Genomic DNA, 27,923 nt, shown 5'->3' on the forward strand with positions numbered 1-27,923 from the left:
CCATTCCTCCACTAACCACTCTGCACTCAATATTCAGCTGTCTGGTCTGTGTGCTGTGCTTAGTAGTGAGCAGGGTTAACCTTGTTGACCCTTTTTATTTATTTATGTTTTTTAAGGATTGTATAGTATACAATTATACAAAAATATACCAACATAAAATACAAAGAAATCACAAACAAAAAAAAATAGTCACACTGTACACCCCTTCGTAACGTTTAGATTTATTACTGTTTCTAACAGTTTGCACCAGCACTGCATTTATGAACACCCCTTTTAATGTTTCCAGTTCATCATCATTATTGTTGTCGTTTTTACTTTAAAATATATAAATATGAAATGTGCCTTTTTAAAATATGAATAACAAAATAAAGAAATATTGAGAATACAAAATAGCTTTAAACATGCTGAATACACAGTTTTAGTACAGCAATATTAATAAAAATATCAAGCCGGATCGTATTTTAAAATAACCAAGCACCGCAAAGTTTAGATGGGAGGATAACTCCAGCAGGACACACACATTTCATATACAGTACACTTAGACTCATAGCATTTCATAAAGTGCAAGAAATTACTATTTGGGCAGCATTGCATGAGACAATGATACTCTTTGGCCGGTACTCTGGTACATTATACTATCCAGTAACAGATTATGCTTTTGAAAATCTAATACATACGGAGGTACAGGACAGAATGAGGTTGACCCGAACTGTGTAACAAGACAATGCGGGTCAATGCAACTTCATCATTGACAAAGAAGTGACCTTAAACATTTCACAGTAGTTTTGCTCTCCACAGAGAAGTAACACTGTTGCACTGTGTTGTTCATGAACCCCTGGATATGATAGATAAACTCATTGTACATAAATGTACAACCCTGACATATAAAATACTTAAGAAAAACTAAACAAAAAGTTTATATATATTTTTTAACGTTGTCCCATATGTGGACAGTGGAGTCAAGTTAGACTTTTTTACAGTATCACAGCAACACTTTTTGGATCTGGACGTGCTTCCAGAGGTCAATAGAAACTTGGGCTTTTATAACGGAATAATGTTCTCTGTTTTCATCCAGTAACAGAACATGGCTTTATAAAACTTCTGAGTTCTTTTCTGCTGTAGCTGTGATTTTGTTGTTCTTGAACGTGAACTTGACCTCGCACTCTGTGCTGAAGGATTTGACCAAAAAACAGCAGCTGCCTTCCTGCAGCAGCGTGGAGTGGCTCTGACTCACTGCCTCCAGTCTGGTTTTTAAACCCTCCTGACAATCCTCCCGAAGCCACATTTTCCCCTTTTCTACAGTCAACACCTTTCCTCCCAAGCTCTCCACCTCTTGCATTGCAGTTTCTGGCAGGCCGAATACCTGGAAACAGAGCGGCTCATTGCACATAAAATATTTGCCATCTCTGTAGCCCCTGCAATGCAGACAAACCAGAAACAGAGCTGGTCCTGAAGTCAAGAAACAAAATACTTCTTCCACCCCATTATCTATGGTGACTGGATCGCGGACGCTGCATATTCCTTGAAGGGAAGCCAAGCACTGCTGCATGCGGACATACTCAATGTTGAACTGGAAAGCGTGCCTATCGCTGGTCTTCAGGTACTTGGCAAGGATTGAGACCGTATTCCAGTGTAGTGTGATTAAGGCTGGGATATCCAAGGCGATGGGATCAAACTCAACCAGCGAAAGAAGCCTGAGCTTAATACCAGCATCAAAGGAATCGTACGTAAATTCTGGTTTGGAAAGGGTTAACTGAATCTCCCGGATTATATCCGATATCTCGGCTTGCATGAGGTCTTTACTGTTCCCCTCTGTGGAAACCTTAGCAAGCAGATTGGCCACTTTGAGGCAAATGTCTTTATACTGCCTTGTAACCGCAGTTCTGCTTACCGAGCCAGTGGCATCCTTGCTCACGGAGTGAGCCCCTTTTCGAGTGAGAACCCTGTAAATAATCCTGGGTGGCAGTCCTTTAAACTTTGTGACCCTGTGGAGTCGCCGTGGCTTGCAGCGGTAGATCTCCCCTTGCAGGTTTCCGTCAAACTCCACAGAGTCCAGGAGAGGGAAGAGGTCTCTCAGGAGCTGGGCCAGAATGCGGAGGCTCTGCTGGTAGCTCTCTGCTGTCTCCTCACCCCAGCAGTCCTCCAGCTCCTGTATCACAGCCCGGTCCACCAGGACGTTCTCCTTCAGCAGCCGCACCGTGGCCAGCGGGCCAGTCCAGGACGCCCCCGAGGGGTCCTCCTCCACCTCCGCAAAGCAGTCCCGCATGACAAAGTGGAAGAGGTGCCGGCACTTCTGCAAGACATCTTCGAAACTGCTGTTTATGTCTGCCGTCACCTCCTGAAGCAGCGCCAGTAGGAGTCTCCCCCGTTCTGACAGCATCAGCCCTGCACAAGAGGTGGAACAGTCAACTTACTCTACATGTGCCACACACTGACATTCCGTCCACAACTGTATGTGGCCACCTGCTTAGCCTTTAGCACATAGCTACTATTATATGAGCCTCTCTTTTTCACATTATAGAAGTAACTGCCATGCCCATCTTACCTTAAGAGTTAGGATATCCTAACTACAGATTTAGGAAATTTGGTATTAAAAAGGGCATGTTGATTTTTTTATTTTGTGAAACTGTACAACATAAGACAGACTGATTTGGCATTAGAGAGACATGCAGGCTGTGACAGATATTCAGATAAATTGTAACATTGAAGAGATGGGCTTTGTATCAGAAAACTGGTGACGGAATCGGAAATTGCGTCTGGTGGGCAAGAGCATTAATTTGTTACATATTTATGGGGAATGATTCTTAATACAAGGGCGGTAAAACGCGACTGACGTGTATCTGGATAATGGCTATCCGAGTGCTGACTGTATTAAATGTTTGCTGGCACTGTGCGAGTAAATTGATATCGCAGTTATAACAAATGTGTAAACCAGCTGTAAGTAAAACTTTCCCTGTGTGGCCTCTGCAACTGAAATATGTATTTACTGGCAACTCTTCACAACAAACCCAAGAAGGTTAGAAGCAGTGTTAAAATGTTATTGGCTATCTTTAAATATGCCTACATCAACTGCATGTCACAGTATATATGAACTTGGTACATTTACTTTGGAAACAAGATATTTGTTTATTTTTGGTTAAAAGGCGTACTCTTGGTGTTGCAGGCGCCTATCTTGTGCAGGAGTCGGTTCTGGTCCTGGGTTTTCTCCATGAAGCAGTGCACGATGGCTGCAAGCTGAGTCAGGTCCCCTGCGCTCTCCAGCTCAAACAGGCTCTCCCTGACCACACCTCGAGGCAGGCCCAGCGCCAGGCCCAGCTCACACAGGTTCAGGGTCATTCCAGAGCCCAGTTCCAGACCCAGCAGCCGGGTAACTTCCCTGATCAGCTCTGCCAGGGCCACAAGACATAAACAAGGGATAGGAGAGCACACACAATAGAAATACAAAAAACTGCTTTTTTGAATGGATCTACCAGAAGCTTGTTTTTAAACTACCGCATTGAGGCAGCATCTCAAGTTAGCCATGTGGAAAGCTGAACGTCCGCAGATATCCACTATCTTTGACTAACTGTGCTGGTCTAAGCAAGGAAAATAAGTGCATTATCGTACCTTCTGTAAGGATTTAATTGCTCTTATTTGTGGCTTTAAGTAGCACTGCATTCTTAAACATATTGTGCTGGTATACTGAAAACCCTTACTTGTTCTGCTTTGAATGCAGGGATGGAAACTGCAACGTTGTTTAGACCAACAGTAGCGCTGAGAAGCAGTTGTCTAGCCCCCTTACTAAAGCTTGGAATGACTCACTGCATGATGCATCTGTAAACTGAATCTTTCTTTCAAACAAGCCATTCAAGAACATGTCAATAAAGAGGAAACCAACCTTTCTCTTCTGGACGAAGCTCAATCTCTCCCCCATATTCCATTTTCAGGGTCAAATCCTGGAGCTCTGTTGTGAAACATGAAAGAACTGGTGAAAAGGTGTACCGAACTGGTCAATTCCTTTAAAATTCAAACATCAGCCCATCATACTGAGGTTTAAAATCGTGTTTCATTTCAGGGCAACACACCTTGTGGTCCAGGTTCTGGCAGGTCAGTGCCAGTATCTTCCAAATCAACACACAACCTTATATCAAAGACATACTGACACATGTATACAGTATGTATATCTCTGTGGTGTGGTAGAGAGGCTTCGTGGCTGAGAATTTTAAAACTGGACAATCTGACTGCAAACAAGATGTCATAAAAACAAGTGGATTTTTTCAATATAATACATACGTGCAGAAAGTGGGTGTGTTTCCTCCACTGCTGTTGAGCAGCTGGATAAGGATGCCACACTCGCTGTTGTTAAAGGTGGCAGTGATTCAAATGGTCTGCTTACTACTACAAAAACAAAATACACAGTATAAACACCCATGTGGTACAGTATATTGCACCAAGCACCCTTAAAACTCATTTGGTGCAAAGTTGCTTTCTACTGTATACAATAATAAGTACTGTTCATTTTGTTTTTACATCTAGCCATATCAATGATAGAGTAAGTACTTCCAGGTCAAGTTCTTAGATTATTATGGGATTTTAAAAGGCAAGCTTTAAAAGGAGGGGTTTGTTTAACACCAGGATGAGCAGAGTACATCAATGCTGGTACCCCAGCGACAGCTTGTTATATTGCAATATCTGTGACTGTGAATGAGGCAGACACCGGAGCAGCATTTCAAACCTCTGTCTCAGCAGATACAGAGACCCCTTTTACAGCTCCGTGGATACAAACTTCACTATTAACCATCTCTTACCAGGTACAGGATGTCCAACTGAAAAGTCCAGACTGCCTGTAGGTGCTTGGAAACCTGCTTCTGCAAACACAAACCAGCAATACAAGAAGGATGGCATTTGTGTTTATTTTCTCAATATACAGGAAGAAGCCTTTCTGAGTCACAGAATAGTTTATTCACTATATTGTATCACTACCTAGAACCAGACTGCCATATTTAAACATAGTGTAATGCGTGAAGCAATACATCCATTTCTCTTAAAACCTCTTTGGTCTAGATATGTGGTTGTTTGGTAAACCCTCACAACCCCCCAGAAGGTTATTTATTTGCATTTACCTGATTGGACAGGATTAAATGTGCAATCCCAGTTTTTTAAAGATGAGGATGATGAACACTCTATGGAAATAATAATAATAATACATTAAAAAAAAAAAAAAAAAAAGATAAATGATTTTTGACAGCAAGTATGCTCACAAATAATAAACGCACTAATAAATACAACTAAAAAAAAATAATACAAACTTTGTCACGTGCAACAAAAGGAGGCACGAGTGAAGAGATCTGTTCTCCTACCGTCAATATCCTTGGCCAGCATGCTGTCCTCACTGTGGAAGGCCTGGTAGAAGCTCAGGCAGGTCTTCTCCCCCTTGGCCAGGCAGAGGCTGAGGAGGGTCTTGTTCTGGAGGAAGGGGGTGGTGCTGGCCTGCACCTGTTCCAGCTCGAACTGGGAGAGGGTCCCGCCAGAGAAGAGCCTCATGGAGATCGGGGTGACGAGGTGTCCGAGACGAAGGCACAGCTCGCTCATCTGCTTGCGGAGCTTCTGTTCTGTGGAGGAACAGCAGTGATCAGGGCTGTAACCTTTAGATGTGTATCGATGAATCGTGATACTTTACATGCATCCTCTGTGGGAGATAATATTAAGAAAACCCACAAACTATGAAGTAGAAGTATGGCATGTTTTTAAAACATTGTATGTGAAAGCACAGTTTAGTTACACAATCAATACTTTTTTTATAATTTAGAAGTCACCAATTGATTTTTTACCCTGTTTTTCTCCCAATTTGAAATAGCCAATTATTTAAGGCTCAGCTCACTGCTACCACCCCCACGCTGACTCGGGAGTGGCGAAGACGAACACACGCTGTCCTCCGAAGCGTGTGCCATCAGCCGACCGCTTCTTTTCACTCTGCAGGCCCACCATGCAGCCACCTCAGAGGTACAGAGTTGGAGGACAACGCAGCTCTAGGCAGCTTACAGGCAAGGCCGCAGGCACCCAGCCAGTCCACAGGAGACGCTGGTGCACGGTGAGCCAAGGACACCTGGCTGACCTAAGCCCTCCCCACCCGGGCGACGCTTGGCCAATTGTGCACCGCCCCTTGAGAACTCTTATCCACGGTTGGCAGTGGATTAGCCTGGACTCGAACCGGTGACATCCAGGCTATAGGGCGCATCCTGCACTCCACGTGGAGCACCTTTACCGGATGCGCCACTTGGGAGCCCCCACACAATCAATACTTTTTATATGAGATTTAAATACAAACATACCTGTTGGTCCACGCTTGATTCCTATAGAAAAAGAAAATAAATAATAATATAAGGATATATTATGAACCTAAGAAATAATGCATATTTTATTCCCAAAATATATTATTAATGTATACAACTACACTCGAACATAGAGTGGATGGGAATGGGAAATGGTACTGTTTATGCAAGTACACTCCTAGAATATTTAGCTTGAACGACCCTAGTGAGTACATGGGTCATTTACACTGCAACCTAAAACACAAATGTACCTGCATCTGTTGTCAGCCAGTCCTTCAGTCGAGGGTAGTGTTCCTTGCACTTCTTCAAACACTCAATGAAGTGAAGTGCTTTCTCTTCGTCCATCTGGTGCTGCACCACTTCCAGCAGCTTCCTGGCTTTGTTCTGGGGCGTCTTCTCAGCCTGCACGTCAAAGTAGTTCTCCTGCGTGAGGAGGTGTGCGGCGATCATGTGATCCAGCAGCGGTGCGATGTTGTACAGAGCCTCCACCAGCAGGTCCTGCCAGTTCTGGATGTGTTTCTTCAGGGGCTCCACACCCTCATCTACCAGCACATTGAAGATGAGACAAATAAATAGGGCGCTCCAAAACATTATTTATATATATATATATTTTAGCTCAAAGAGCCAGCTGCCCAACGTTTCGATATGTTGTACATATCTTTCTCAAGGGAGCCTGTGTTTGAATCAAAACATTGGAGGTATTTATAGGTTTTTGATAGGAGCATAACAAGTAGTAGAGTAGGATGACTTCATATATGACACATCTTTAATTATTTCCATCTATTCTCAACTACTTCCCTGCACATAAGGCGTGGCTATATGATTTATTGGAAATTACTCACTTTAAAAAACTGCCCAGAAAATAATTGGCGTTAACCGAGACAAATACTACGGCATACAAATTGCAACACATGGCATACACCTTTATTATGTGTCCACGGGAAAACTGGCATATTTGTTTAACTGTTTTTCTGTGTTGTAATGCTTTATATCAAGGTTTTGGTGAACTTCTGATGAAGACATCTCCACCTTTTGTCACCATTTTTGTTCAGTCCTAGTGGGGATAATAATATATATAAAATAAATAAATAAATAAAACAAACAGTAATAGAGTTACCTTTAGTTTTGTTCATTTCTGGTGGGGATGCCATCATGCTAAGACTTCTGAATCAAGCTTTTACAGCTGAAAAACAGGCAACAAAAGTTTGAAACAGATATTACCGTTGGCAAGCAAGTTCATAAGTATAATTTCGATTATGCAATAGAAATGAAAATGGACTAAATGAATGCCCTCTCTTGAATGCACAAGTAACATTTCCACTAAAGTAAAGAAACTGATCAAATCATCCCAGCTAGGGTGGAAATGAAACAGATGTTAAACATTGTATTGCCCATCAGTTTAGAGAAAGGGAGATGGGTAGTTATATTAAAAACTCTAAAAGTAAACATCAGAGGTTAGGATTAGGAATTTATCAAGTGGCCGGGAAAGGTTTTTACTGATTAACATCCTCATGACTGAAGAAAGATTTAAATAAACATTGTATTAGCTTTCAGTTTAGAGAAAGGGAACAGATTTCTACAACTTTACCTCGTTTGGCAGAAAAAAAAAAACACGCAGCTGACATTTGAAAGGGGTTCAGCTCCGGTGGTGAATGAGAACTATTTATATAAAAAAAATGACAACAACAACAAGAAAACTATATTTAATCACACAGGGTAGTGTTTAAATATAGTTCAAATACGCGTCCAGTCGGTTTATAACTGCATTGGCGATACTGGCGTGTTTAGTTTATATGTATATAAAAAGAAAAGTCTAATCTACTACTGAGCATGATCCACGAAACATACGAACAATATATCGACTAAAATGCGTCTATTTGTTGGAATTAGTTTGGATATTGTACAGCTATTCTAAATAAATACAATGAGTTTGAAATATAAAATGATGGCAATAAAACGAATACTCACATGCTTGTAGTTAGTATCCAGAGTACTTTTTTTTATATAAGCAAGTGCGTGGCATTATTCCAAATAATTCCTGTTCCATGTTTTCCTCCTCCCCGCGAGCTGTCAGGAGTGGCACTGTATGGACGGAAGTGCTGTATTTGTTTTCAATGTAAAGTACCTCCAGGTCGCCACACTTCCTGTTTTATTGCTGGACAATTAAAACAATACCACCATGACAATAAAATTGGGTTTGCTTGTTTTGTTTTTTTTAAATACAGTTTTTGTTCATAAAACAGCCTGTACAAGCAGTGGTAATTCACAACTGTAACTGTGACGACGAATTATAAATACGTTTAGAATTTTTTTTTTTTTTAAATAGGAAGTTGGTGCATGAATGTTTCCTGCTACTTCCTTCCTTGCTTTTCCTTTCAGATTCTAGTTTGCAGTCGCAAAAGTGCTCTGGAAGCTAAAGTTAAATGTTCAGTCCTATTTTAATTTATTTGCTACGGATTTCTTAATTATACAGATCGAGCGTCGTCAAACCTTAAGAACTACAACTACCATAATCCACAGCGCGTCCCCATCATTTATCCGGCTGAGAAAACTGAGTAACTGTTACCTAGCAACGGTAGTAAACGAATATGGACTCCTTAGAACCGCAGGGGAAAGAAAGTGCTGAAGAAAAAGGTAAAAAATAATAATTAGGATTGTATAATCTGGTAGCATATAATGTTAATATCCTTTATAAAGTGTTCCAATGCGGTGCTTTATAAAGCCTTAATAACTGAATTTCTCCAGTTTTACCGGTGCTAGGACGACATACATTACATTTTAGAACTATTTGTCATTTTTAGTTTCCTTTCTCAGATTATTATGCTATATATAAAAAAGAGATTGGCCTACACATTATGCTGTGGTTTAATTTTTGCAAATAAAAGGACAAAATATAGTTTACAAATTATTATTATTATTATTATTATTATTATTATTATTATTATTATTATTATTATTATTATTTATTTCTTAACAGACTTACAGTTGTTGCAAAATATCACATTACAAAGTATCACATTACAGAGAAGAGCAGTTATAAAATACAATACATTCGGTAGGAAATAAATAAATAAATAAATAAATAAATAAATAAATAAAACAAATCCCTGGTTTACATTTTTATTTTGTCTTTTAACAAGTACATTTACAATGAAACAACCATTTTTATATAGCGGTGTTTTTGTTTTATGAGGTGTTAGCGTGAATAAGTGCAGAAACTTATGTTCTTGTTTTTTACTTAAAAAAAAAAAAACTATATGGGTGGCAGTGACATAATTAAAACGTAATCCTAGTTAAAATTTGAATCTGTACAGCCATTCCAAAGAATTGTAAGATTTAGTAGGGCCTAGATGTTACAATATAAACAGATCTAGAAAAGGCATTTGTTCTAAAATATCTAAAATATCAAAATGCATGAACTCCCCTGAGAGTAAGGATAATTCTAACAGAATATGGCTAAACCTCTGTGCCCTGGTGCGTGCTACACATAATTATTACTTTAAATAAACTACAGTTCATAGTAAATCCAGTAGTGCTACAGCATTTCTGAAATTCCTAATCTGAGACACAATATTTTCATGTAAAAAAAATGTGAATCCATCCAATCCATTTTTACATGTAGGCGATCAGATTTCAAATTAATATTGCACATACCTGTCGTTTCTCTTTTCATTGTTAACATCCTGTTAACATCAAAAGAGTTGCAGTGAAATTGCTAATATTGCAATGCTGCAGGAATGCTTTATCATTCAACTGTTTAGAACACTTTGCAATATTAGGGTTTTCATCTAAAATTTTGTTTAATTTACCTTTTCATGATTTGTGCAATAATCCTGAATGATTGTAAGATTTATTTTTCTTATACAGTATAACTTAAAGCCTTTCAATTTTTGCTATACTACAAAGCTGGAGGAGCCAAAAACAAAACAAACAAACAAAAAAAAAACAATCACAATATAAGGTCAAGAACCAGGAACCATGACAAAACAACATAAGGTTACTATTTCCAAATTGTGTTTCAATAAATATTAATTACAGTATCTTGTGATTTTTATAAGACATCAAAACTGATGGTGAAGCATCAACCGGAGACAGTGAAAGGACAACAGATCAACATGACGTCAGTGCCCAGGGTCCAGACAGACCAGAGTCTGAAAGCACACAGCAGCAGCAGGAGGCTGGTATGTCTCATTTTTATCCTCCACTGGATTTATTAGAAGATTCTATTCCACTTATTGTTGATGTACTGTAGGTCATAATATTGACACCTGTCAGGTCTTGGGGAGATGAACTGTATGCTATTTACATGCCCTGTTTTGGATAGCTACCTAAATCTAAAAGCAATGTTATATTAGAATATGAAATGAAATAGCTGTCTAAGTTACTGTATGAGTAGTTTATAGTGTTGTAGTTTTAAGATGGACATTTGAAGTAATGGAATGTTTTTCCAATGGCATAAAGCCTTATACATTCAGATATGTAGAAGTATACAATTATTTGGATCTTACTTTCTCAGCTATGTGTCAAAAATGGCTTGTCCTGATGAGGTATGAATATGTAACATAATGTATTCTCAACAAAGCGATTGCAGAAGGTCCACACCAGGCCGAGGAGGAGAAACCAGGAAAAGAAGCAGGAGAAGACAACAAAGAGGAAGATAAAAAGGACAAAGAGGCGCAGGACAAAATCCTAGAAGACTTTTACTATGAATATGAAGACATCTGCTCCAAACCTTTTGTATCCCCTGATTCAGAAATACCTTCAAACCTGCTTCATCTAACGTATCCTTCTATTAGAAGCATAACAGTTTAATCTCTAGTGGTGGGTGTGAAAAGGAGTCTGAATTGTCATACTCTGTTACTATGATAGAAATAGCCGTTCTAGTTTATGACAATGTTCAGTTTTCTTTAACAGTCTTAATTCTAGTCATTCTTTTGGCTATGACTGTACTAAGAGAGCCAACCTACAACTCCTGGATGACTGCTCTCTGATGTTTGCTGCAGGAAACCTGGTGGTTATTCTGGATATAAAGACTAAGTCACAGAAATACCTGAGGAGCAGCAGCAGTGGCAGAGGAATCGGCACTCTAATGGTAAAGTATAATCTTATTACATGGTTTCTGTGTTTTATATTGTAAAAAAAAAAAAAGAGATGTGGACACGCTCATATCTTCTGTATCACTTCCATTTGCATGTTCTGTAAAACTGCTGAGATTTGACTAAACCAGGCCTTCTAGCAATAATAAAATCCTTGTCACTTGACTGTTCGATCTTTTATTTAATTTTTGTCTTACATCTTTCTAGGTACACCCCAGTAAAAAGTACTTTGTAGTTGCAGAAAATGGTGTGAAACCAAACATTATCATCTATGAATATCCTTCCCTGCGCCCCTACAGAATACTGAGAGGTGGGTTAATCTAAAAAGCAGCAAAATAATTTTCCATTCCAGATGAGACATAATTATTTTAAAATGAAAACATGTATTTACCATTTTCTTTTTATTGTTCAACAGTAAGGTTTTATATTTGTTTTCATATTCTGTACCTAGGTGGAACAGAGGAAGCGTACAGTTTTGTGGATTTTAATAGCTCTGGAACTCTGTTGGCCAGTGTGGGGAGCAGCCCGGACTTCATGCTGACAGTGTGGGACTGGAAACAGGAGCAGGTCGTGCTGAGGTCCAAAGCCTTCTCCCAGGATGTCTTTCGAGTCACCTTCTCCTCTGACAACGAAGGGCAGCTCACTACATCTGGGGCTGGTCACATCAAGTATGTGAAGTAGCAAACGTGTTCAAAACTGTGTTTAAGATTTTGTAAATTCTGGGTCCCTATACTGTAGTTTAAATGAATATCTTGAGGTGAAGGTAATTTATTTGAAATGTGATTACTATTCCCATGTTAGCTATTAGTATTTGATTATTACATTGTCCTCTGTATAGATTTTGGAAGATGGCAAGAACCTTTACTGGCCTTAAACTCCAGGGTATGCTTGGACGGTTTGGTAAAACAGCACTGACGGACATCGAAGGATATGTAGAACTGCCAGATGGGAAGGTTTGTACATTGCCATGCTTGGTCTTTTCAGTCCTTTCCAGGTTCATGCTTTGGAAACCAATTCACTAAAGTATGTAACATGATTTCCCTGCCTCGGCCTTACTATCTAAAATTCCTTTTCATTTTGAAGAAACTAAACATGTTGCAAAATAAAGAAGAAAGTTCATGACACTTTATAGACTTCAAATTGGGGACACTTGAAAGGTCTCAAAAAGGTAAATAATACAAAATTAAAAGATAAAAACATAATATTTCATCTTTATACTGTACATATGGCCCATTTATTCTAACTAACCGTTATTAGAACTTTTAGATGTTTTAAATGTTTTGAAAGGGTACAAATATACTTTCTCATTTTGTGGCCATTAAATCAAACGGCCCAACAGTATTTAAATAAATAGATGAAATAATGCTTTGCAAGATAGTAGGGAGTACCATGTTATAATTATTTAAAGGAACCACAGTTAAAAGAGTAAGATTAACAGTGCGGTTTTACCTGTGCTAGGTTGTGTCAGGCTCAGAGTGGGGGAACATGCTGCTCTGGGATGGAGGGCTGATCAAGGTGGAGATCTGCAGGAAGGGGGGTAAATCCTGCCACAGTGGCCCCATCCACCAGTTTGTGCTGGACGAAGGAGAGCTCATCACCATCGGAGCTGATGGGGGCATCAGGGTAAGTGAGGAATTTACTTTTGAAGCTTTTGTCTACACTTTTTACTTGGTAAAATTTATGTCACTTTTTAAAGGAGAACAACGTGCTCCAAAACAGTAAACACAAAAGTAAACAAAAGCATTTTGCTCATTAATTCTTGTTTTACATTCATCAGGTGTGGGACTTTGAGGGCATCGACGCTGCTGATTCAGTGGATGACAGTGGACTCTTTGAGATTGAACCCATGAATGAAATGGTGGTTGATAAGAATGTTAACCTCTACTCCATGGTTAAATCGTGTGACCCAGACTCAGTCATATGGTTTGCTCAAGTAGGTTACTCTTATGAGTGTGTTCATCTTTTTATTGATCTAGTGATGAAAAGAACAGCAGCAGATCTAAACACTGTTCTCCTTTAATAATTTGATTTATCTATGGAAAACTAAATTATGTCAATTGATACTGGGCGGTATACCTAGATCATCAATTACCCTATTCTAAAAAACACTTCTGTGTAGATATGTTAGCTGACAATATATGTTCATGAAGTACTTCATCTGTTGTTCTCTTCTAGGATGCTAATGGAGGAATTTGGAAACTTGATCTTTCCTTTTCAAATATTGTAAGTTATTTTATTTTTATTTTTTAGAAGCAATAAATACTGTAGAGCAATTCTTGACAAGACAATATACAAGTGAGATGGACTGCATGTAACCAAAAATATTTTTCAATTGTCACTTTTAGGATAATTCCCAAGACAAAATCCCAGCAAATATCTTGCTATGCAATTTATTACAGAAACGCATTGAAAGCAAGAGACTTAGCAATTCTTTACATATTGAAGCATTATCAAACACTTATTTTAAAACAGTTTAGATAAAAACACAGAAACTACTAGAAATACATTTGCAGGAGGCTACAACAATAATGAGATTGTTATAAAAAGATTTATGCTTACATTTTAATTTTGCTTTTATGTCATAGCATGTTGTTTTTGACATGAATGTCATGTGACACTTTTGGTTTCAGTTTTTTATTTTTTTTACAGACTCAAGATCCAGAATGTCTATTTTCATTTCACTCTGGAAAGATCCAGGGAATGGACGTCTCTCTGACCACGCATCTGATGGCTACCACTGCTCTGGACCGTAAGAGAAAGATGCATTCTGACACCTGATTCACACTTAACGACCCTTTTATTATCATGCATACTGACACCCATGTTAACTGCCTCATATCATTTTCTAGTAATGTAATTTAAACCTATAATGTTACTATTTTGGTATGCGTTGAACATACCCCTGCCCCCTCCTTCCTGCACAGTCATTTTAAGGTAAATTCCCTCACTGTCTTTTACCAGCTTATAAAGAACATATAGTGAAAGTACAATAAGCTTTTGTACTTTTAGGTTCAGTGAAAATCTTTGACTTCATTGCTAAAAAGGACTTGACAGATATCCGATTCAAACAAGGAGGAACAACACTTACTTGGGCGCCACGTGTGGTGAGTTTAAGATAGTGTGCTCAACCATGATAAGACAAGTTTTTTCATTAGCCAACCACAATACATTTGGAGACTAGCATTTCAATAAAAAAAGAGTGCAATTTGTATTTTACACCAGCACCAGCAGACAATAACTTCATGACTTCAGTTTCTGTTTCCAGACTCTGGTACATTGTAGCACATATGCATGCTTTATGAATTGAGCCTTTGAAATTGAGTAAGTTCCAGCTCATTCTTATGAATAAATATAGTTAATGTTTTTCTTGTAATGATATGTTTATGATATGCATTGTCTTCTATGCATGTTTTTTTTATTAAGGTAAACCCAAAGGGAGGTCTGATTGCTGTTGGGTTTGATGATGGAGTTGTACGTATTTTAGAGATTTACAGTCCTAAAGGCCTGACTCTAGTGGCTGGCCGCACCAACATTGGAGATGCCGAAATCCGTCTAAAACAAGCCTTCAAACCTCACACTGCTCCTGTCACTGCCATTGCTTATGAAAGGAATGGGGAGATGATGGCTACTGGGGTAAGTCACTGTTACTGCACCCGTCAATTACCTGGTAGTCACATTTTGAGACCCGTAGTCTTTATTGTCTTTATTATTATTATCATTATTATTATTTCTTGGGGGGGAGGGGGGAATGTCAATTATACTTCTATGCAACAGGCAAAACTATTTTTAAGCCCTCAATGTGATTAAACACACAGATTTACATTGCTGCATGGTAAATGAAAATAAATGCTGATAAACATGTCTATGTCATGTAATGATGTAAGCGACATGTATTTCTGTTGGGTTCCGATGTAGTTTTACAATGAAACAGTGCACCGATCTTTGTTGACATCGACAGGGATTTCGGGTCAGAGTTTAATTGACATGAAAACCTAAATGCAATTCTTACAAACATTCATGGTTATATGTTCTTGGTTTTCACAATATTTTATTTCATAAAAGGTAGATATGTGTATCACCAATCATCCTTCTATCATTGGCGAGTGACAATGCAGTGGGATATTTATTTATTGATTTGTTCTGTGTACTGTTGCTGTGCATACACATTTAAACAACTAATTTATTTTGACTATTAGGCAGCATTTTTAGCCAAATAGATTGTTGCTCCTTAATTTAGATTAAAATACCCACTTTGTCCACGCCTATGACTATAATGCAACTACATTTAAACTGTTACATAGATAGAATCAGTGTTCTACAAAGTACAATATCTACCATGACTTATGTTAGTATTACTAAAATGTAAATGATATATTTCCTTTAACTATTTAACTGACTGTCACACTCTTCATCGCAATTTTGCACCACCAAACTTTCTTTTTATTTTACCTGCTATAGAAGTTTCAGAATGCATTTCACTGTAACCTTACACTTATTACAAGATTATGAGGACCCTCATGTATGTGCCTGCATGTTCTTTTTTCAGAGCTCGGACAATACTGTATTCTTCTTCACTGTCGGAGACAATTATGAACCCATAGGGTTTATCAGGGTACCTGGACCGGTGCAGGCACTGGAGTGGTCTCCATCCTCTTACGTACGTCCTTTTCTAATATTTACTTTTTATTTAAATTAGAATTTAAATTGTTCTTTTGTTCTTCTTTTCATTACATCTTGGGCTGGGTACCCCAATTGAAATGTACCCATCTTGTTAACACTGTCCTGCTTTTATTCAGTTTGAAAGCTAAGGAGAGGTAACATTTCAATTCCAAAGTCAGAGAGCGTGGCAGTGGTGACGGGTAAACTGTGGCAGTGCATGAATGATTTTGTGTATGTGATCAGTAGGTGGCAGCTTTTGTAATGTAGGAACTAAGTTTATGTATTTATTTATTTGCTAGAAGTTATTTATACAAGTTGGTTTTACTAACTGAGCCCTGTGCTCTACTGGGTTTAGGAGAAGAACACCTTATTGATCCTCTGTTTAAATGGACATGTTGTGGAGGTCCAGGCCCCTGATCCTGAGAAGCAGATCACAGACGTCACATTTGAGATCCAAAACATCTACAGTCGGCACTTCCACTTCCGTAGCATCAAATCTAAGATCAAGGTAACTATCAGCAATCAACACATCCACTAAATGTCTGCCATTCAGTTATGTGTTTATGGGCTTTTGCTGTCACACAATGTTATAAATTAGCTTGAACCACCCAGGGCATGTTCTCATAAGCTTGTCATTTTTATTTTGTTTATGTTTAGGCTTGTTTGTTAGCAGAACCTACATTACCAACATAGAGAATGTTATTCAACTAAATGGTATAGTTTTATATTTAAAAACATGTATATGCTTCTCTGTTCTGCAGAGAAATGCAGAGATTGAGCGGCGGCAGAAGGTGAAGGCGCAGATGCTGAAGGAAAAGGAGGCCAAGCTGAAGAGGAAGAGGGACCTGGGCCTGGAGATCACAGAGGAGGAACTGCAAGAGGAGCCTGAGCTTGAGGAAGAAGAGCTGCCAGCTCTCTACATCCCCGAGAAGCCCAGCCCCATTTACTGTGGCTTTTACTCCAGTCCAGGGGAATTCTGGCTCTCTTTGGTACAGCACCAATCCATTTCATAACTGCTAGACTTGTATACGTTTACATAATAACAAAGTTATCCCAGATCTTCACGTTATTTAAAGATGAAGTTATAAATAACGTGGCTTTTTTGTACTCCTGCTAATTTTCTCATACAATAGTTACCAATACTGAATATGTCCCAAAATTGTGATTGATGCCTCATGTCTTCCTTATCACAGCGCTTTTGTAATCACAATAGTCTAAATAAAGTTTGTTTTTGAGAGATTTAAAACAAGACAATGAAGTAAAATGCAAGGTCCCAAAACAAAGAGCTAGAGACGAGCTGTGTCTAGAGACTCAGAATGTTGTAAATACAATAGTACTAGTTAGCAGTACTGCTATTTAGTACTTCCTGAGTACTGTTATTACTGTACATCTTTATGAAGCTTCTCCTTTAAACCTAGCCCACATTTTCACAACACTACTGCTGTTGACTATTTCACTCTATTCTTTCTCCATGTAGGGGGACTATGATTCCGGGTTCTTGTATCACTGTAGGTTCTCTGAGCAGCAAGGCCCTGAAATGGACCCTTCTAAGAGACAGGACCAACCTTTCGGTTTCATACCAATTCAGGATTCTGAAAATGATGCCATCAGAAACATGCGCTTCAGGTGGGTGTATTGTATTCATTCACAATATTTCACTTTTTTAAAGCGACTTTCAAAACATTTAAGGCTTACCTCTGTGATTTTGTATTCAAGCATGCTTTTTAGAATAGTTAGCTATGAAGCAAAACACCCTTTTATCTCCAGCAAGGTTATTAATAATATGAAAAAGTAGATAGTACAGTGTTCTATATCCACTGTATGGACATGGGCAAGTTTCATCACATTTAGATAAATGGTTTTGTTGATTTATATGTGGAAAAATATAAGCATGACATACAGACAATCAGACAGACAGCCTCCAAACAGCCCAAGACAAAAATACATAACTTTTTTCTCACAATAGGACAATTATAAAACTCTGAAATGTTATATATTTAAGTGTGCGCTAGCGCCTGCACTATATTCTTCAGCAAGGATATGCCTCCCCAGGGCCATAGAAAAAAAATGTCACTGTCTAATTCCCCATGTGACTGTGTCTTTTTTGCAGCTTCAATGGGCAGCTGCTGTTGTGTGGGATGCAGAGTGGTAAAGTGAGGGTCTACACCGTGCAAACAAACGACCCAAATCTAAGCTCCATGCAGGGTTTCTGGGTCCTGAGTGTCCACGATAACCAGTATGGACACATCCAGAACATCCGCAGCAGCTACGATGACCAGTTTGTTTTGACCACTGGAGAGGACGGCAACATCTTTGTTTTCAGCCTCCTTCCGCAGGAGGACATTAATAAAGCCATAGAGAACAGAAGGGCAAAGGTTCCTTCTCCTAGGGTGAGCACACAGGGGCACTATAACTAGGACAGAAAAATAAATATAACAATGAGTCAAACAGTAATAAATACATTAACAAAATATTTTAAATAGTTTGGATTCTTAAATGTTATCTTACAAAGCATTTTTGATGCAAAAGATGGTGGCATATTAAAAAAAAATGTTTGCACCGGTCTACATATTTTGTAGCTTTTCTGCAGTTATTTATAATATAAACTCATATATCAGAACTCTGGCTATTGTTACTTATAATGTTTTTGATTATTGTCTTTCACAGATTAATCTTGAGAAGGAGAAGGCTGCAGATGATATTGTGGATCCCAATGCATACAGGTATGTAGAGTCTTTGCTCAAAAGAGCCAACTTCCAGAGCCAAAATATATAATTTTTTTTTTTTTTTTAATAAATAAAAAAGAAGACCTTAGAAAGTTTGCCCTATTTCTTTTCTGTTTAGCATTGAGACCGCCAAGCAGAAAACTGAAATGGACAAGATGCTGAAAGAGGCAGAGGAGAAGAAAGCCAGTAAACGAAAGAAGCTTATCGAGCTGCAGAATGATTTTAAACAGCTGCTGCTGAAGAACAAAAAGCTTCCTGAACATGTGCGACTTGACAGAGCTGTAGGTTTTGTCTTTTTTAGATTACAGTTACATATTAGACTTCTGAAAAAGCAGCAAAATCTGAATTATACAAGTGTGTCTGGCATAGTTTTTTAAAGAAAATCAATCCAGAACAATTTAGTGATTCCTCAGATCCAATTGATGTCGGTGGAATATCACAACTGATCAGGTAGCAGTTCATTTAAAATAGAATCGGTGCATAAATGTGTTGCTGTGTCATGTGTTTTTGTGTACATGGATCCGTGGATGTGTCTTTATTTGTGTGATACACATTCAGCTTCATTCTCATCCTGTGATATATAGGAGTTTGAGTTGGACCCCCGGATTCGAGAGGAGACAGAAAGGCTGACAGCTCAGAGAATCCGCCTAGTCCGCAAAGAGCTAGCGTGGGAGCAAGAGAAGTGCAGAATTGGGCTAGCGAAACTACAGGCAAGGTAAAACATGCAGAATCACAATCTAATGTACACCGGGGTGTCATTTTCAATAACATTTTAAACAGTATTTTTCTAGTTGGCTCATCTAATGAAGACAGACAATAATAGATAATAGAATAGTCTATGCGCAATAACTGCCACTTTTTTCGTACATCATTGCTTCATTCTGCATTGCTAGCAGCACAATTGACATGGTACAATATAGACAGCCAGAGTTTTGTGAAATTTATTAATAGGTAGGCTTTGACTTGCTACACTTTTCATTGTATGGATATGCATATTTTTCAATGGGCCGAACAACAATGCATTTTAAATACTTAATACATTTGGTCTAAAAATTATTTTAGAACTTGTTTAAAATCTGGCAGAACTAGCCTTGCTTAAGTTAGAGGAAGGGTAAAGGCAATTATCATGCTTACCATGACTGACGGACAGAAGACAGACAAGATCAGTACATAGAATCCCCATTTTTTTAATGAGCACCCTAAAAATAAAAAATAATTATTGGTAATTAAGGAAAAAAGTACTACAGGTATTTCTTTCAATATATAAAACATGAATGTGCGCTTTGTGCAGGTTCTGGGACTCTTTGGAGTCTGACACAGTTGTGGTGAGCGCTTTTGAAAGTGAACACAAAGTATCTACTTACCGGCTCCTGGCTCTGTCGAAGAAATACCACACGCTGAAGCAAAGGATTGGGAAGAAAGGCCCGGAAGGGAATGATCGCAGGAAGAGCAAAGCAGGAGAGTCCTGGAAAGACGGCAGCAAAGATGCAGTAGGCAAGTATATATTGTAATTAAGGATGTTATGGGTGATAATTGTCAGTAATCTATGCATCTGAACATTTTGTTATTATTACAAAGAAAAAGAGGCTTAAATGACATTTTAACAGTTTATTTTGCTTATTTATTATAATACAGCAAATTGTATTTCTGTTATACTATATTTCTTTAGACAAATAACGGTCTTTCATTATAATTAGTCTTTTCTAAAGAAAACATATGGTCCACCCTGCTAAGCTATTCATGATTCCGACATTGAGTGTTTTTGCAATTTCAAAAGCATTCTGTAAAAATATTTCTTAAAGCAATGTCTTTAACTACACATTTATATATTTACCAGTCGATGGTGTCCCCCTTAACAAAACCCCCAGTGCCTGTAGAGAAAACAATTTACCTGTGTTGAAAATCCACAATGAAAACAAATCTAATAGCCTTTCAACTGAAAATGCTATAACAAAATCTTGTTATGAATACAAGATATATCCCTAGCCATGTGCTTCTCTTTCAGATGATGTGGACCAGGGAGATGGACTGAAGAAGGAGGGCTTGCTTCAGAAACCAGGTGCGCAAACCAAACTTGGAAGTCGACAGGCTGAAAAACTAAAAATAAACTTTGAGAAAGCAGAGAAAGCTAAGGCCAAGGTGGAGAAGAGGAAGCGAGAGTGGGAGCAGCTGTGAGTAGTTTTATTACACAAAGGGTGTCCTAGAATCTCATTTACCTAATATATATAATCAAGTAAACAAGATTTTTATTGAAAGTTTTTACTAAAATAACATGGCCAAAATCATTTTTAAGATTGCACTTAAAAATGATTAGTGATGATGTCACCTAATCTGTGTAAACACAACAATCAATTTGCAGATATGCCAGGAAGCCAGATGAGAACTACGAGGACCCGATGGATGTGATGGCTATTAAAGAGGCTCGTGAACACATGGGGGATTTCAAACTAAAGACAGCAAAGGACTTCACTGTACCTGAGCATCAGCGTATCAACACTGAGAAAAAGAGAATGCAGCTTGTTATCTTAGAAAAACAGGTTTGGGAAACAAACTATTTAATATACAGCTTACTCTCTAACCCACATCCAGTAATAATATTTCTTCTTCTTCTTCTTCTTCTTCTTCTTCTTCTTCTTCTTCTTCTTCTTCTTCTTCTTCTTCTATTGAGTTGTCATAATGGAAACCTACTTGTAGACTTATGAAGTCATTTACAGTTGGGGATGGAGTAACAATAATCTCTTAGATATCTCTATTCAATTTGTTTCTATTTAGACACATGAGCTAAAATCTGAGATGAACAGAAAAATCCTTGACCTTCGAAATTTTAAAATTGAATCAATCGAGAAGATCCGTAGCCATGTGAACGAGCTAAAGGCAGTGCATGCCAAGATAAACCCTTCTAAACGTCTGCCTGTTCCACAAGTGCCCAGAATTCATCCAGAGGAAACACCAGAGAAGAAGAGGCAATACACCACAGAGACACTGCTCATGTATAAGCAAGAACTTTCCACCAAAGCAAAACAGGCCAATAAAGGAGAGCAGGGGTTTGGAGGATTCAGCAGGGGATTGGAAGAACCAGGGGAAGAGCGGGACATGATATCCCCCAGTAAATACTCTGAAAGGGCAGACACAGCCTGTTCCGATACCAGCCAAGCTTGCCAGCAAGAGACGCCACTTTCAGAACTAGAGTTGGAAGTGATACAGGCAGAGGAGATTAAAAACCTCTATCTTCAAGATAGTCTGCTGAAAAAGGTAAGAAATGACAGTAAACAAATTCATGTAAACTCATGTTACTGTATATCCATGCCCTGAAAATGTTGTGAAATAAGACAAAATGCTATTGCTTTTAGTGTCTAATGGGAATTCATTATTACATTAGGATAATAAACACATTTAGAATTACAGTACAGTTTAATGTCACCAATGTATGCCAGGTTCAGTTCGGCAAAACCATTGTTAGTCTTTGCGAACAAAATGTCATCCTTAGTAGTCCTGCTCCAAGAAGCTTTGTACTTTGATTACTGGAGGTAAATATTATTTTCTTCAGAACCATGCAATATTAAGCAGAATTCAGAGACACACTTCAGTGAAACTGTCCTACAAAGGTCTGATAAGCCCCAATACTTGTTGGAGCATAGTATTTGTGTTCTAGGACCCTGAAGAAGTAAATCCATTCCACAGAGTTTAGAGGTAGGGTGCTGTGGTGGTGTTAGTGGTTCTTTATGTTTTGTTCCTTCTCTTCTCATGTCAGATTAAGGATCTCATCAAGAACTTTGATGCAGAGCTGCGGTTGTTGCGCCACCACAAGCTGAAGGCAGATATCAATGTTAAAATGGCAGACCTGCGACATGTCACGCTCTTTGAGGAGCTGCTGCTGCTGAAGGAGTTTGAGAAGCGAGAGAACTCTCTGTTGGAGAAGGTCAACAGCCGCATCGAGGAGCAGCTGGAGATTCAGGTCAGACACTCAAAATGAGACGGGGTTGACTTGCAAAACAATCACATTACAGAAAGACATTCATACCTAGGCCCTGTATCCTATGGTTTATAGGACTGAAGAGCATTATTTTCTTTTTTAGGAAGATAGTACTTATATATACTTTTAAATTACTGGCTTAACCATAAACTCACATTTAATTTGTGCTGTTTGTTGTTTTGTTTTTTTTAACGGTTCAGGACAAGGCAGAGGAATGTCTGCAGCAGTTGGAGGCTAAGAAGCGAGACATTGCCAAACTGCAGGAACGAGAGAAAACCTTGCACAGTACTTTCCATGTCTCCCTTGGAGAAAACAACAAGTTTGCAGACTTTCTCACTAAAGTCTTCAAGAAGAAAATCAAGCGAGTGAAGAAGAAGGAGAAAAAGGGAGATGAAGGTGTGTCCCCTTCTCTCTCTGCCATATACCGTAATTGTCAGATAGTGGCACACAACCTTTTTACAAATGTTAGGAGTATATGAGTGTGGGTTGTAGTTATGTATATATTATCATTTCTGGTGTTTTAGCCAAAGTAATATACAAGAGGTGTGCATTATACTATAGGAGCACAATATACAATCTACACGGTCTTACATACATGCAGAAAATTGTGCTTAAATATGGATCTTATGAAGATTTAGTTATTATACACAGCAGCCAAAGAGTTATTAATCTCAGCCCAATTAAGTGTCTCTGCTGTCTAAAGCAATTACCTGAATCAGAAGATTCATCACAGGAAAGAAGGACCCACAGTATTTTAGAGGATAGTATGTTGTTGTATATATTGTAATTTTTTGCACAGTTTTATAGTGTAGTAATAATAGTATGCCTAGCCAAATCCAGATGACTTTTTTGGGCCCAGTTATGTATATTTGTCTCTTTTCCCACAGAGGAAGAGGAGGAAAGTGGTGAAGAATCAGATGAAGAGTCAGCATGGGACAGCAATGAAGATGATTCAGGATCAGAAAGTGGTGCACTCGATGACAGTGTCTGTCCACCGCGTAAGTAAGCTCAGTGCTGCGCTCCTACACCAACTCTGAAGTGCAGCCAACCTGCCACAGCTCTATTTTAATTTCAGTAATACTGGTACAATTCCCAAATAAACAAACACAATTTAGTAATATGAAGAGTAATATACAGTATGATTGAAAGTGTATAGTTATAATTGCATTTTAATGTTCCACATAGAGATTTTAACCTAGACTGTATACAAAAACATTTCCTTACTTGTAGACTGTGATCCAGCCCTCTTTGAAAACACCATCCAACTTCGAGAGAAACGTCTTGACATTGAAGAGGTTTTGGTTGAGGAGAAGAAAATAGCAGATAACCTTAGGAAGGAGAATGATTCACTGGCCAAAAAAGTACGCAAAATAACACCGAAACATTCTAGAGGTATCAAACTGATTTAAAAGAGCTGATTTCATTATTCCACATCCCTGATGTTAATATTTTGCCAGGTGAAAATTGTTCAATCAAGTCTGAAAACAGCAGAGGGCGATCTTGAGTCATTTCAAAGAGAGAAACAACAGAAACTGAATGAGCTGAATGTCGTTGTGCCACTGAGACTGCATCAGGTATGCTGTTAAAAATTCTGGTAAAGATTTGCCAGTTTTGAAACTCCTACATGACAGCAGTCTTACCCATTGGAACTCTGGTATGATTACCACTGGCTGGGTGTTACTTACAGCTTTTAAGTTTGTTTGTTGGTTGGCGTTACAGATCGAGTTTGTGTCCAACGGTACAGTCCCTGGCGATCTGTCCTCAGCACTGGTCTTCACAAATCAGGCGCTGGTATCCCTGCAGCAGAGGATCCAGGAGCTGCAGCTTGAGAAGTCAGAGCAGAGGCACCTCTACAAACTGGCCAGGCAGCAACATGTCCAGCTCATCCGAGACAGGAGGGACATGGAGGCTAAGATCCAGAGTCAGCACTTCTCGCTATATTTTAACATGCATCAGGCCCTAATCACAATGCAGTTTGAGTGATATACATTTTACTGACATTTATTAACTGTCATCCAGTCATGTATGTCCTGTGTAATTCTCTATTGTTGTTTCTGCGCATATCATTATTTGCCATGCTTGCAAACTATTCCAGCAAAATAAAAAAAGAAAAAATCAGTAAAAAAAATACATATTAGGAAAATGTATATAACATGTTCCTTAACTCAAAGTTCTGTTTTTTATAAATAAAATAATGTTTGATATTTATGAAACTGTTCTTGACAGGGCAAATGGAACCCTTTATTGGAATGCAATAAGTACAATAGAGAGATGTTAATATGGAAATTATGTGATCCATCATGTGCACAAAGTAGATTGTACTTGTATGGTGATGTTCCCTGTATTATCAAACATCTTTAGCAGTTGACTTATGATCATCACAAAATGTCAGTTGCTCATTTAGTTTTATTCCCCTTTTGATTGTAGTTAAAAAGGCATTGAGCAGTCTCTATTGTGGAGAACAATATATTCTTTTTTTGTTTTGTGCCTATGACACTGTAGTGCTGGAGGGGAAGAGCAAGCAGCTGATGCTGGCGAAGTTTGGCAAAGTGGTGGACTTGGAGGCCCTAAAAACTATCACAATGAACAAGAACTTGGAGGAATTGAAATTGAAGGCCAGAATCAACGAAGAAGAGTTCTCCAGAGACTTAAAACTGTGGGAGGTAAATGCTTTTAATGATAATAGATAACTTTCATTTTGGTAAATGGAAATTTCTAGTTTAGGTTAAACGCTTTTAAGTCAGTGACTGAACTCTATTTAAGCGATAGTGCCTATCGGTGAAGGCTCTACCTTGTGGAAGTTGAGTTGAAGGTGAAGGCGCTAACGAAAGTCAGGGTCAACTAACACATGGTGGAGCCTTCATCGAGAGGGCACTATCACTATTAGAAAACACAATTCTCATGATTTTCACTTTAAAACCTACATTTACCTTGAACTTGTAATGATTAGTCAGGTACCCTTCCGCTGAGAAACGTTTTAGGAAAATAGTCCCAAAAATGTTCATAAAGGATCACACACATAATTAGAGAAAAAAAAAAACCTTTATTAAACAAATAACTTTTTTACTTGTCAGAGCTACTTATAGTTGATCTGAACAGCGCCAGATATCTGAATGGAGCAATATTACTGAACTGTCCGTGTGTCTGTTTGTTGTTGTTGAAAGATGCTGTGTCTGAGCTCTAGTCGACCCGACAGGCTGTGATTGGCTGACTCGGCAGTTGGTCTGGACATAATAAGATCCTGACACAAAACAATGAGATGATTGAGTACTAAAATAAACAAATCTGAAAATGTTTTTTTTTTTTTATTTGTTCTCATAAAAATCCAGGATAAGATATGGGAGGTTAAGGATCGCCTGAAAGAGGTCACTCGCTTGCACACCCAGAAACTAGTGCAGATGAACGAGCTGCTGAATCAGAAGAAGGAGCTTGAAACCAGCCTGGACACACGTCAAAAGAAAATGGTATGCTTTCATAACTTGCGCTTTTTGCAAGAATTACATGGAAAATTAGAAACTAAATAAATGAATTATTTGCAGAAAATGAAAATAAAAGCAAAACAAGAGCGAAGAGCCATAAAACGTTAGAAGAGATTAAAAATAATCACAGCTACCTTTGTTATATAAAATGATAACTGGGAAGTTAACTCACTGAGACTAAGGACCATATTCACAAGCATTTACCCCTAGTGAATATGACCGTCATTTTTGAGTGGGGACAAGTTACACAGTACAATAACAAATTACATAAGCTTCAATTAAAACATACTAGTACTGAGAGTCGTATATTTAATATGTAAAAAAGTAAATAGCACAGCATTAATTGGTACTCTCCTAAATAACCATATAAATAAATAAATAAATAAATAAATAAATAAATAAATAAAACGGCCAGTATTTTAACCTGAAATTGCTGCTGATTTTCAGGCCGCGGAGTTCCAGGGGAAGCGGCAGGAGGAGGTAAAGGACAGGCAGCGGCTGATCCAGCTGGTGGAGCTGCAGGCCCAAGAGATACAAGCTCTGAGAGAGGAGATCAGCCTCCTGTCCAGGAAGGGGGGGCACATCCTCCCACCCGCCCAGCCACCCATCCCAACAAGCAGCCAGGGCGTCGTCTAGCACCCATTGCTAGGAACCCTCTTACTACACTATAAAATAAGTGATATACAGATACTAATTTATTTTCTTAAACAGATAGCAAGCTATTGTTTTTCACATATTTGTGGCAACTTCAATGATATAATTTAGGGAACATTTAAAATCACTTGCAAAATATAAATAGCACTGAATAACATTGCAAATAAAGTTAAATGCAAAAAAAATTTGTTTTGCTTTGTTTATTTTGTTGATGTAAAATGTATTTTATCAGGAAGCACCCAGCTTTTAGTCTAAACAAGTTATTTAGGATTTTAGGTTGTTCCACAGATGGTGCTGTTTGCTTGGTATTGGTTTCCGTCGGAAATTTAGTTTTTCACCAACTTTCACTGTTTTCATGGGGCAACACAATTGGTTTTTAAACTTCACTGAAACTTAAATAAAAAAGGCCCACTTTGTATTATAGTATCTTTATTTTTGTACATAACCTAATATGCTGTAACTGTTTTTTGTTTTTTTTAGCATAACCAGCAGTTTATTAATATTGAAGCTATTTGTTAAACTTTTTGCTTCAAAAGAATGTAACTTCGCAAATGATGCAAATGGCAGGACTTGTTTTACATAAGCAAACTAGGATAAACTTAAATGTGTTCTGATATGTTTTTAGTTATAATAAGGAAGGTTTTGTAGGTGGTAAGAATTTAAAATGTAGTTCGTTTTTTTCTTTTACTTTTAGCCTTCCCAAAAGGATATTTAAGATATTAACCGAATAAATTAAATCATTGTAGTATAAAAGTTGGTGTGTGTGGGGGGGGGGGGGGTGCATTCTCATCACAATGACCAGTAGAAATATCAAAGGGAGTAAATATTACACATAATAACTATGTGCACTTGTAAAGAGGTTTGGAATAGCTGAGGTAAATGCAGGGCGCAGGGTCGCCACGGAGACCATTAATTATACGGCCTAGCCCTTTGTTCAGACCTAGGCACAGCTGATGAGGGCTTGAATGGGGATTTAACCTGATCCAGTGATTCTGAAAGGATCCTAAGCTCACTCAACGGCCAAA

General features: G+C 38.3%; 2 protein-coding genes across 4 annotated transcripts; one reads left to right on the forward strand and one right to left on the reverse strand.

Annotated features, from left to right (window-relative positions):
* Positions 1–209: 209 nt before the first annotated feature.
* On the reverse strand, positions 210–8,499 carry LOC117972770 (uncharacterized). Of its 3 annotated transcripts, XM_059028404.1 has the most exons (12): positions 8,280–8,499; positions 7,900–7,970; positions 7,429–7,494; positions 6,563–6,853; positions 6,312–6,332; positions 5,340–5,591; positions 5,103–5,162; positions 4,788–4,847; positions 4,273–4,377; positions 3,878–3,943; positions 3,150–3,386; positions 210–2,385 (listed from the first exon to the last, which is right to left on the reverse strand). In XM_059028404.1, exons 3-12 carry the CDS (start codon positions 7,463–7,465, stop codon positions 1,091–1,093), a joined length of 2,424 nt encoding a protein of 807 aa, XP_058884387.1. In that variant the 5' UTR covers positions 7,466–7,494; positions 7,900–7,970; positions 8,280–8,499; the 3' UTR covers positions 210–1,090. The 3 variants fall into 3 exon arrangements, with proteins under 3 accessions (XP_058884387.1, XP_034778819.1, XP_034778820.1); XM_034922928.2 differs by lacking the exon at positions 7,900–7,970 and having other exon boundaries at positions 8,280–8,498; XM_034922929.2 differs by lacking the exons at positions 5,103–5,162; positions 7,900–7,970.
* Positions 8,500–8,501: 2 nt separating this feature from the next.
* Positions 8,502–27,097, forward strand: LOC131737710 (cilia- and flagella-associated protein 44-like). The gene is made up of 34 exons (XM_059028400.1): positions 8,502–8,945; positions 10,370–10,492; positions 10,894–11,092; positions 11,238–11,403; positions 11,615–11,717; positions 11,859–12,075; positions 12,246–12,360; positions 12,866–13,030; positions 13,185–13,340; positions 13,583–13,630; positions 14,057–14,156; positions 14,417–14,511; positions 14,831–15,040; positions 15,954–16,064; positions 16,422–16,574; positions 16,828–17,055; positions 17,544–17,692; positions 18,177–18,456; positions 18,734–18,789; positions 18,911–19,073; positions 19,377–19,507; positions 20,084–20,286; positions 20,798–20,963; positions 21,152–21,329; positions 21,565–22,044; positions 22,544–22,747; positions 22,966–23,161; positions 23,653–23,763; positions 23,996–24,126; positions 24,223–24,339; positions 24,485–24,686; positions 25,268–25,428; positions 26,095–26,229; positions 26,692–27,097. Exons 1-34 carry the CDS (start codon positions 8,900–8,902, stop codon positions 26,878–26,880), a joined length of 5,487 nt encoding a protein of 1,828 aa, XP_058884383.1. The 5' UTR covers positions 8,502–8,899; the 3' UTR covers positions 26,881–27,097.
* Positions 27,098–27,923: the final 826 nt, after the last annotated feature.

The sequence above is a fragment of the Acipenser ruthenus genome, chromosome 8 (genome assembly GCF_902713425.1).
Source record: "Acipenser ruthenus chromosome 8, fAciRut3.2 maternal haplotype, whole genome shotgun sequence".
Lineage (NCBI taxonomy): Eukaryota > Metazoa > Chordata > Actinopteri > Acipenseriformes > Acipenseridae > Acipenser > Acipenser ruthenus.

Bases quoted from the DNA above. Each gene is read 5' to 3' on its own strand.
- LOC117972770 (XM_059028404.1), bottom strand. From the start codon at position 7,465: ATGATGGCATCCCCACCAGAAATGAACAAAACTAAAG. The intron at 4,378-4,787 runs GTAAGAGATGGT...TTGTTTTTGTAG, and splicing joins AGTTGGACATCCTGTACCTG to TAGTAAGCAGACCATTTGAA. The intron at 2,386-3,149 runs GTACGCCTTTTA...CCTCTTGTGCAG, and splicing joins AGGCGCCTGCAACACCAAGA to GGCTGATGCTGTCAGAACGG.
- LOC131737710 (XM_059028400.1), top strand. From the start codon at position 8,900: ATGGACTCCTTAGAACCGCAGGGGAAAGAAAGTGCTGAAGAAAAAG. The intron at 16,065-16,421 runs GTACGTCCTTTT...TACTGGGTTTAG, and splicing joins AGTGGTCTCCATCCTCTTAC to GAGAAGAACACCTTATTGAT. The intron at 19,074-19,376 runs GTAGGTTTTGTC...TGTGATATATAG, and splicing joins ATGTGCGACTTGACAGAGCT to GAGTTTGAGTTGGACCCCCG.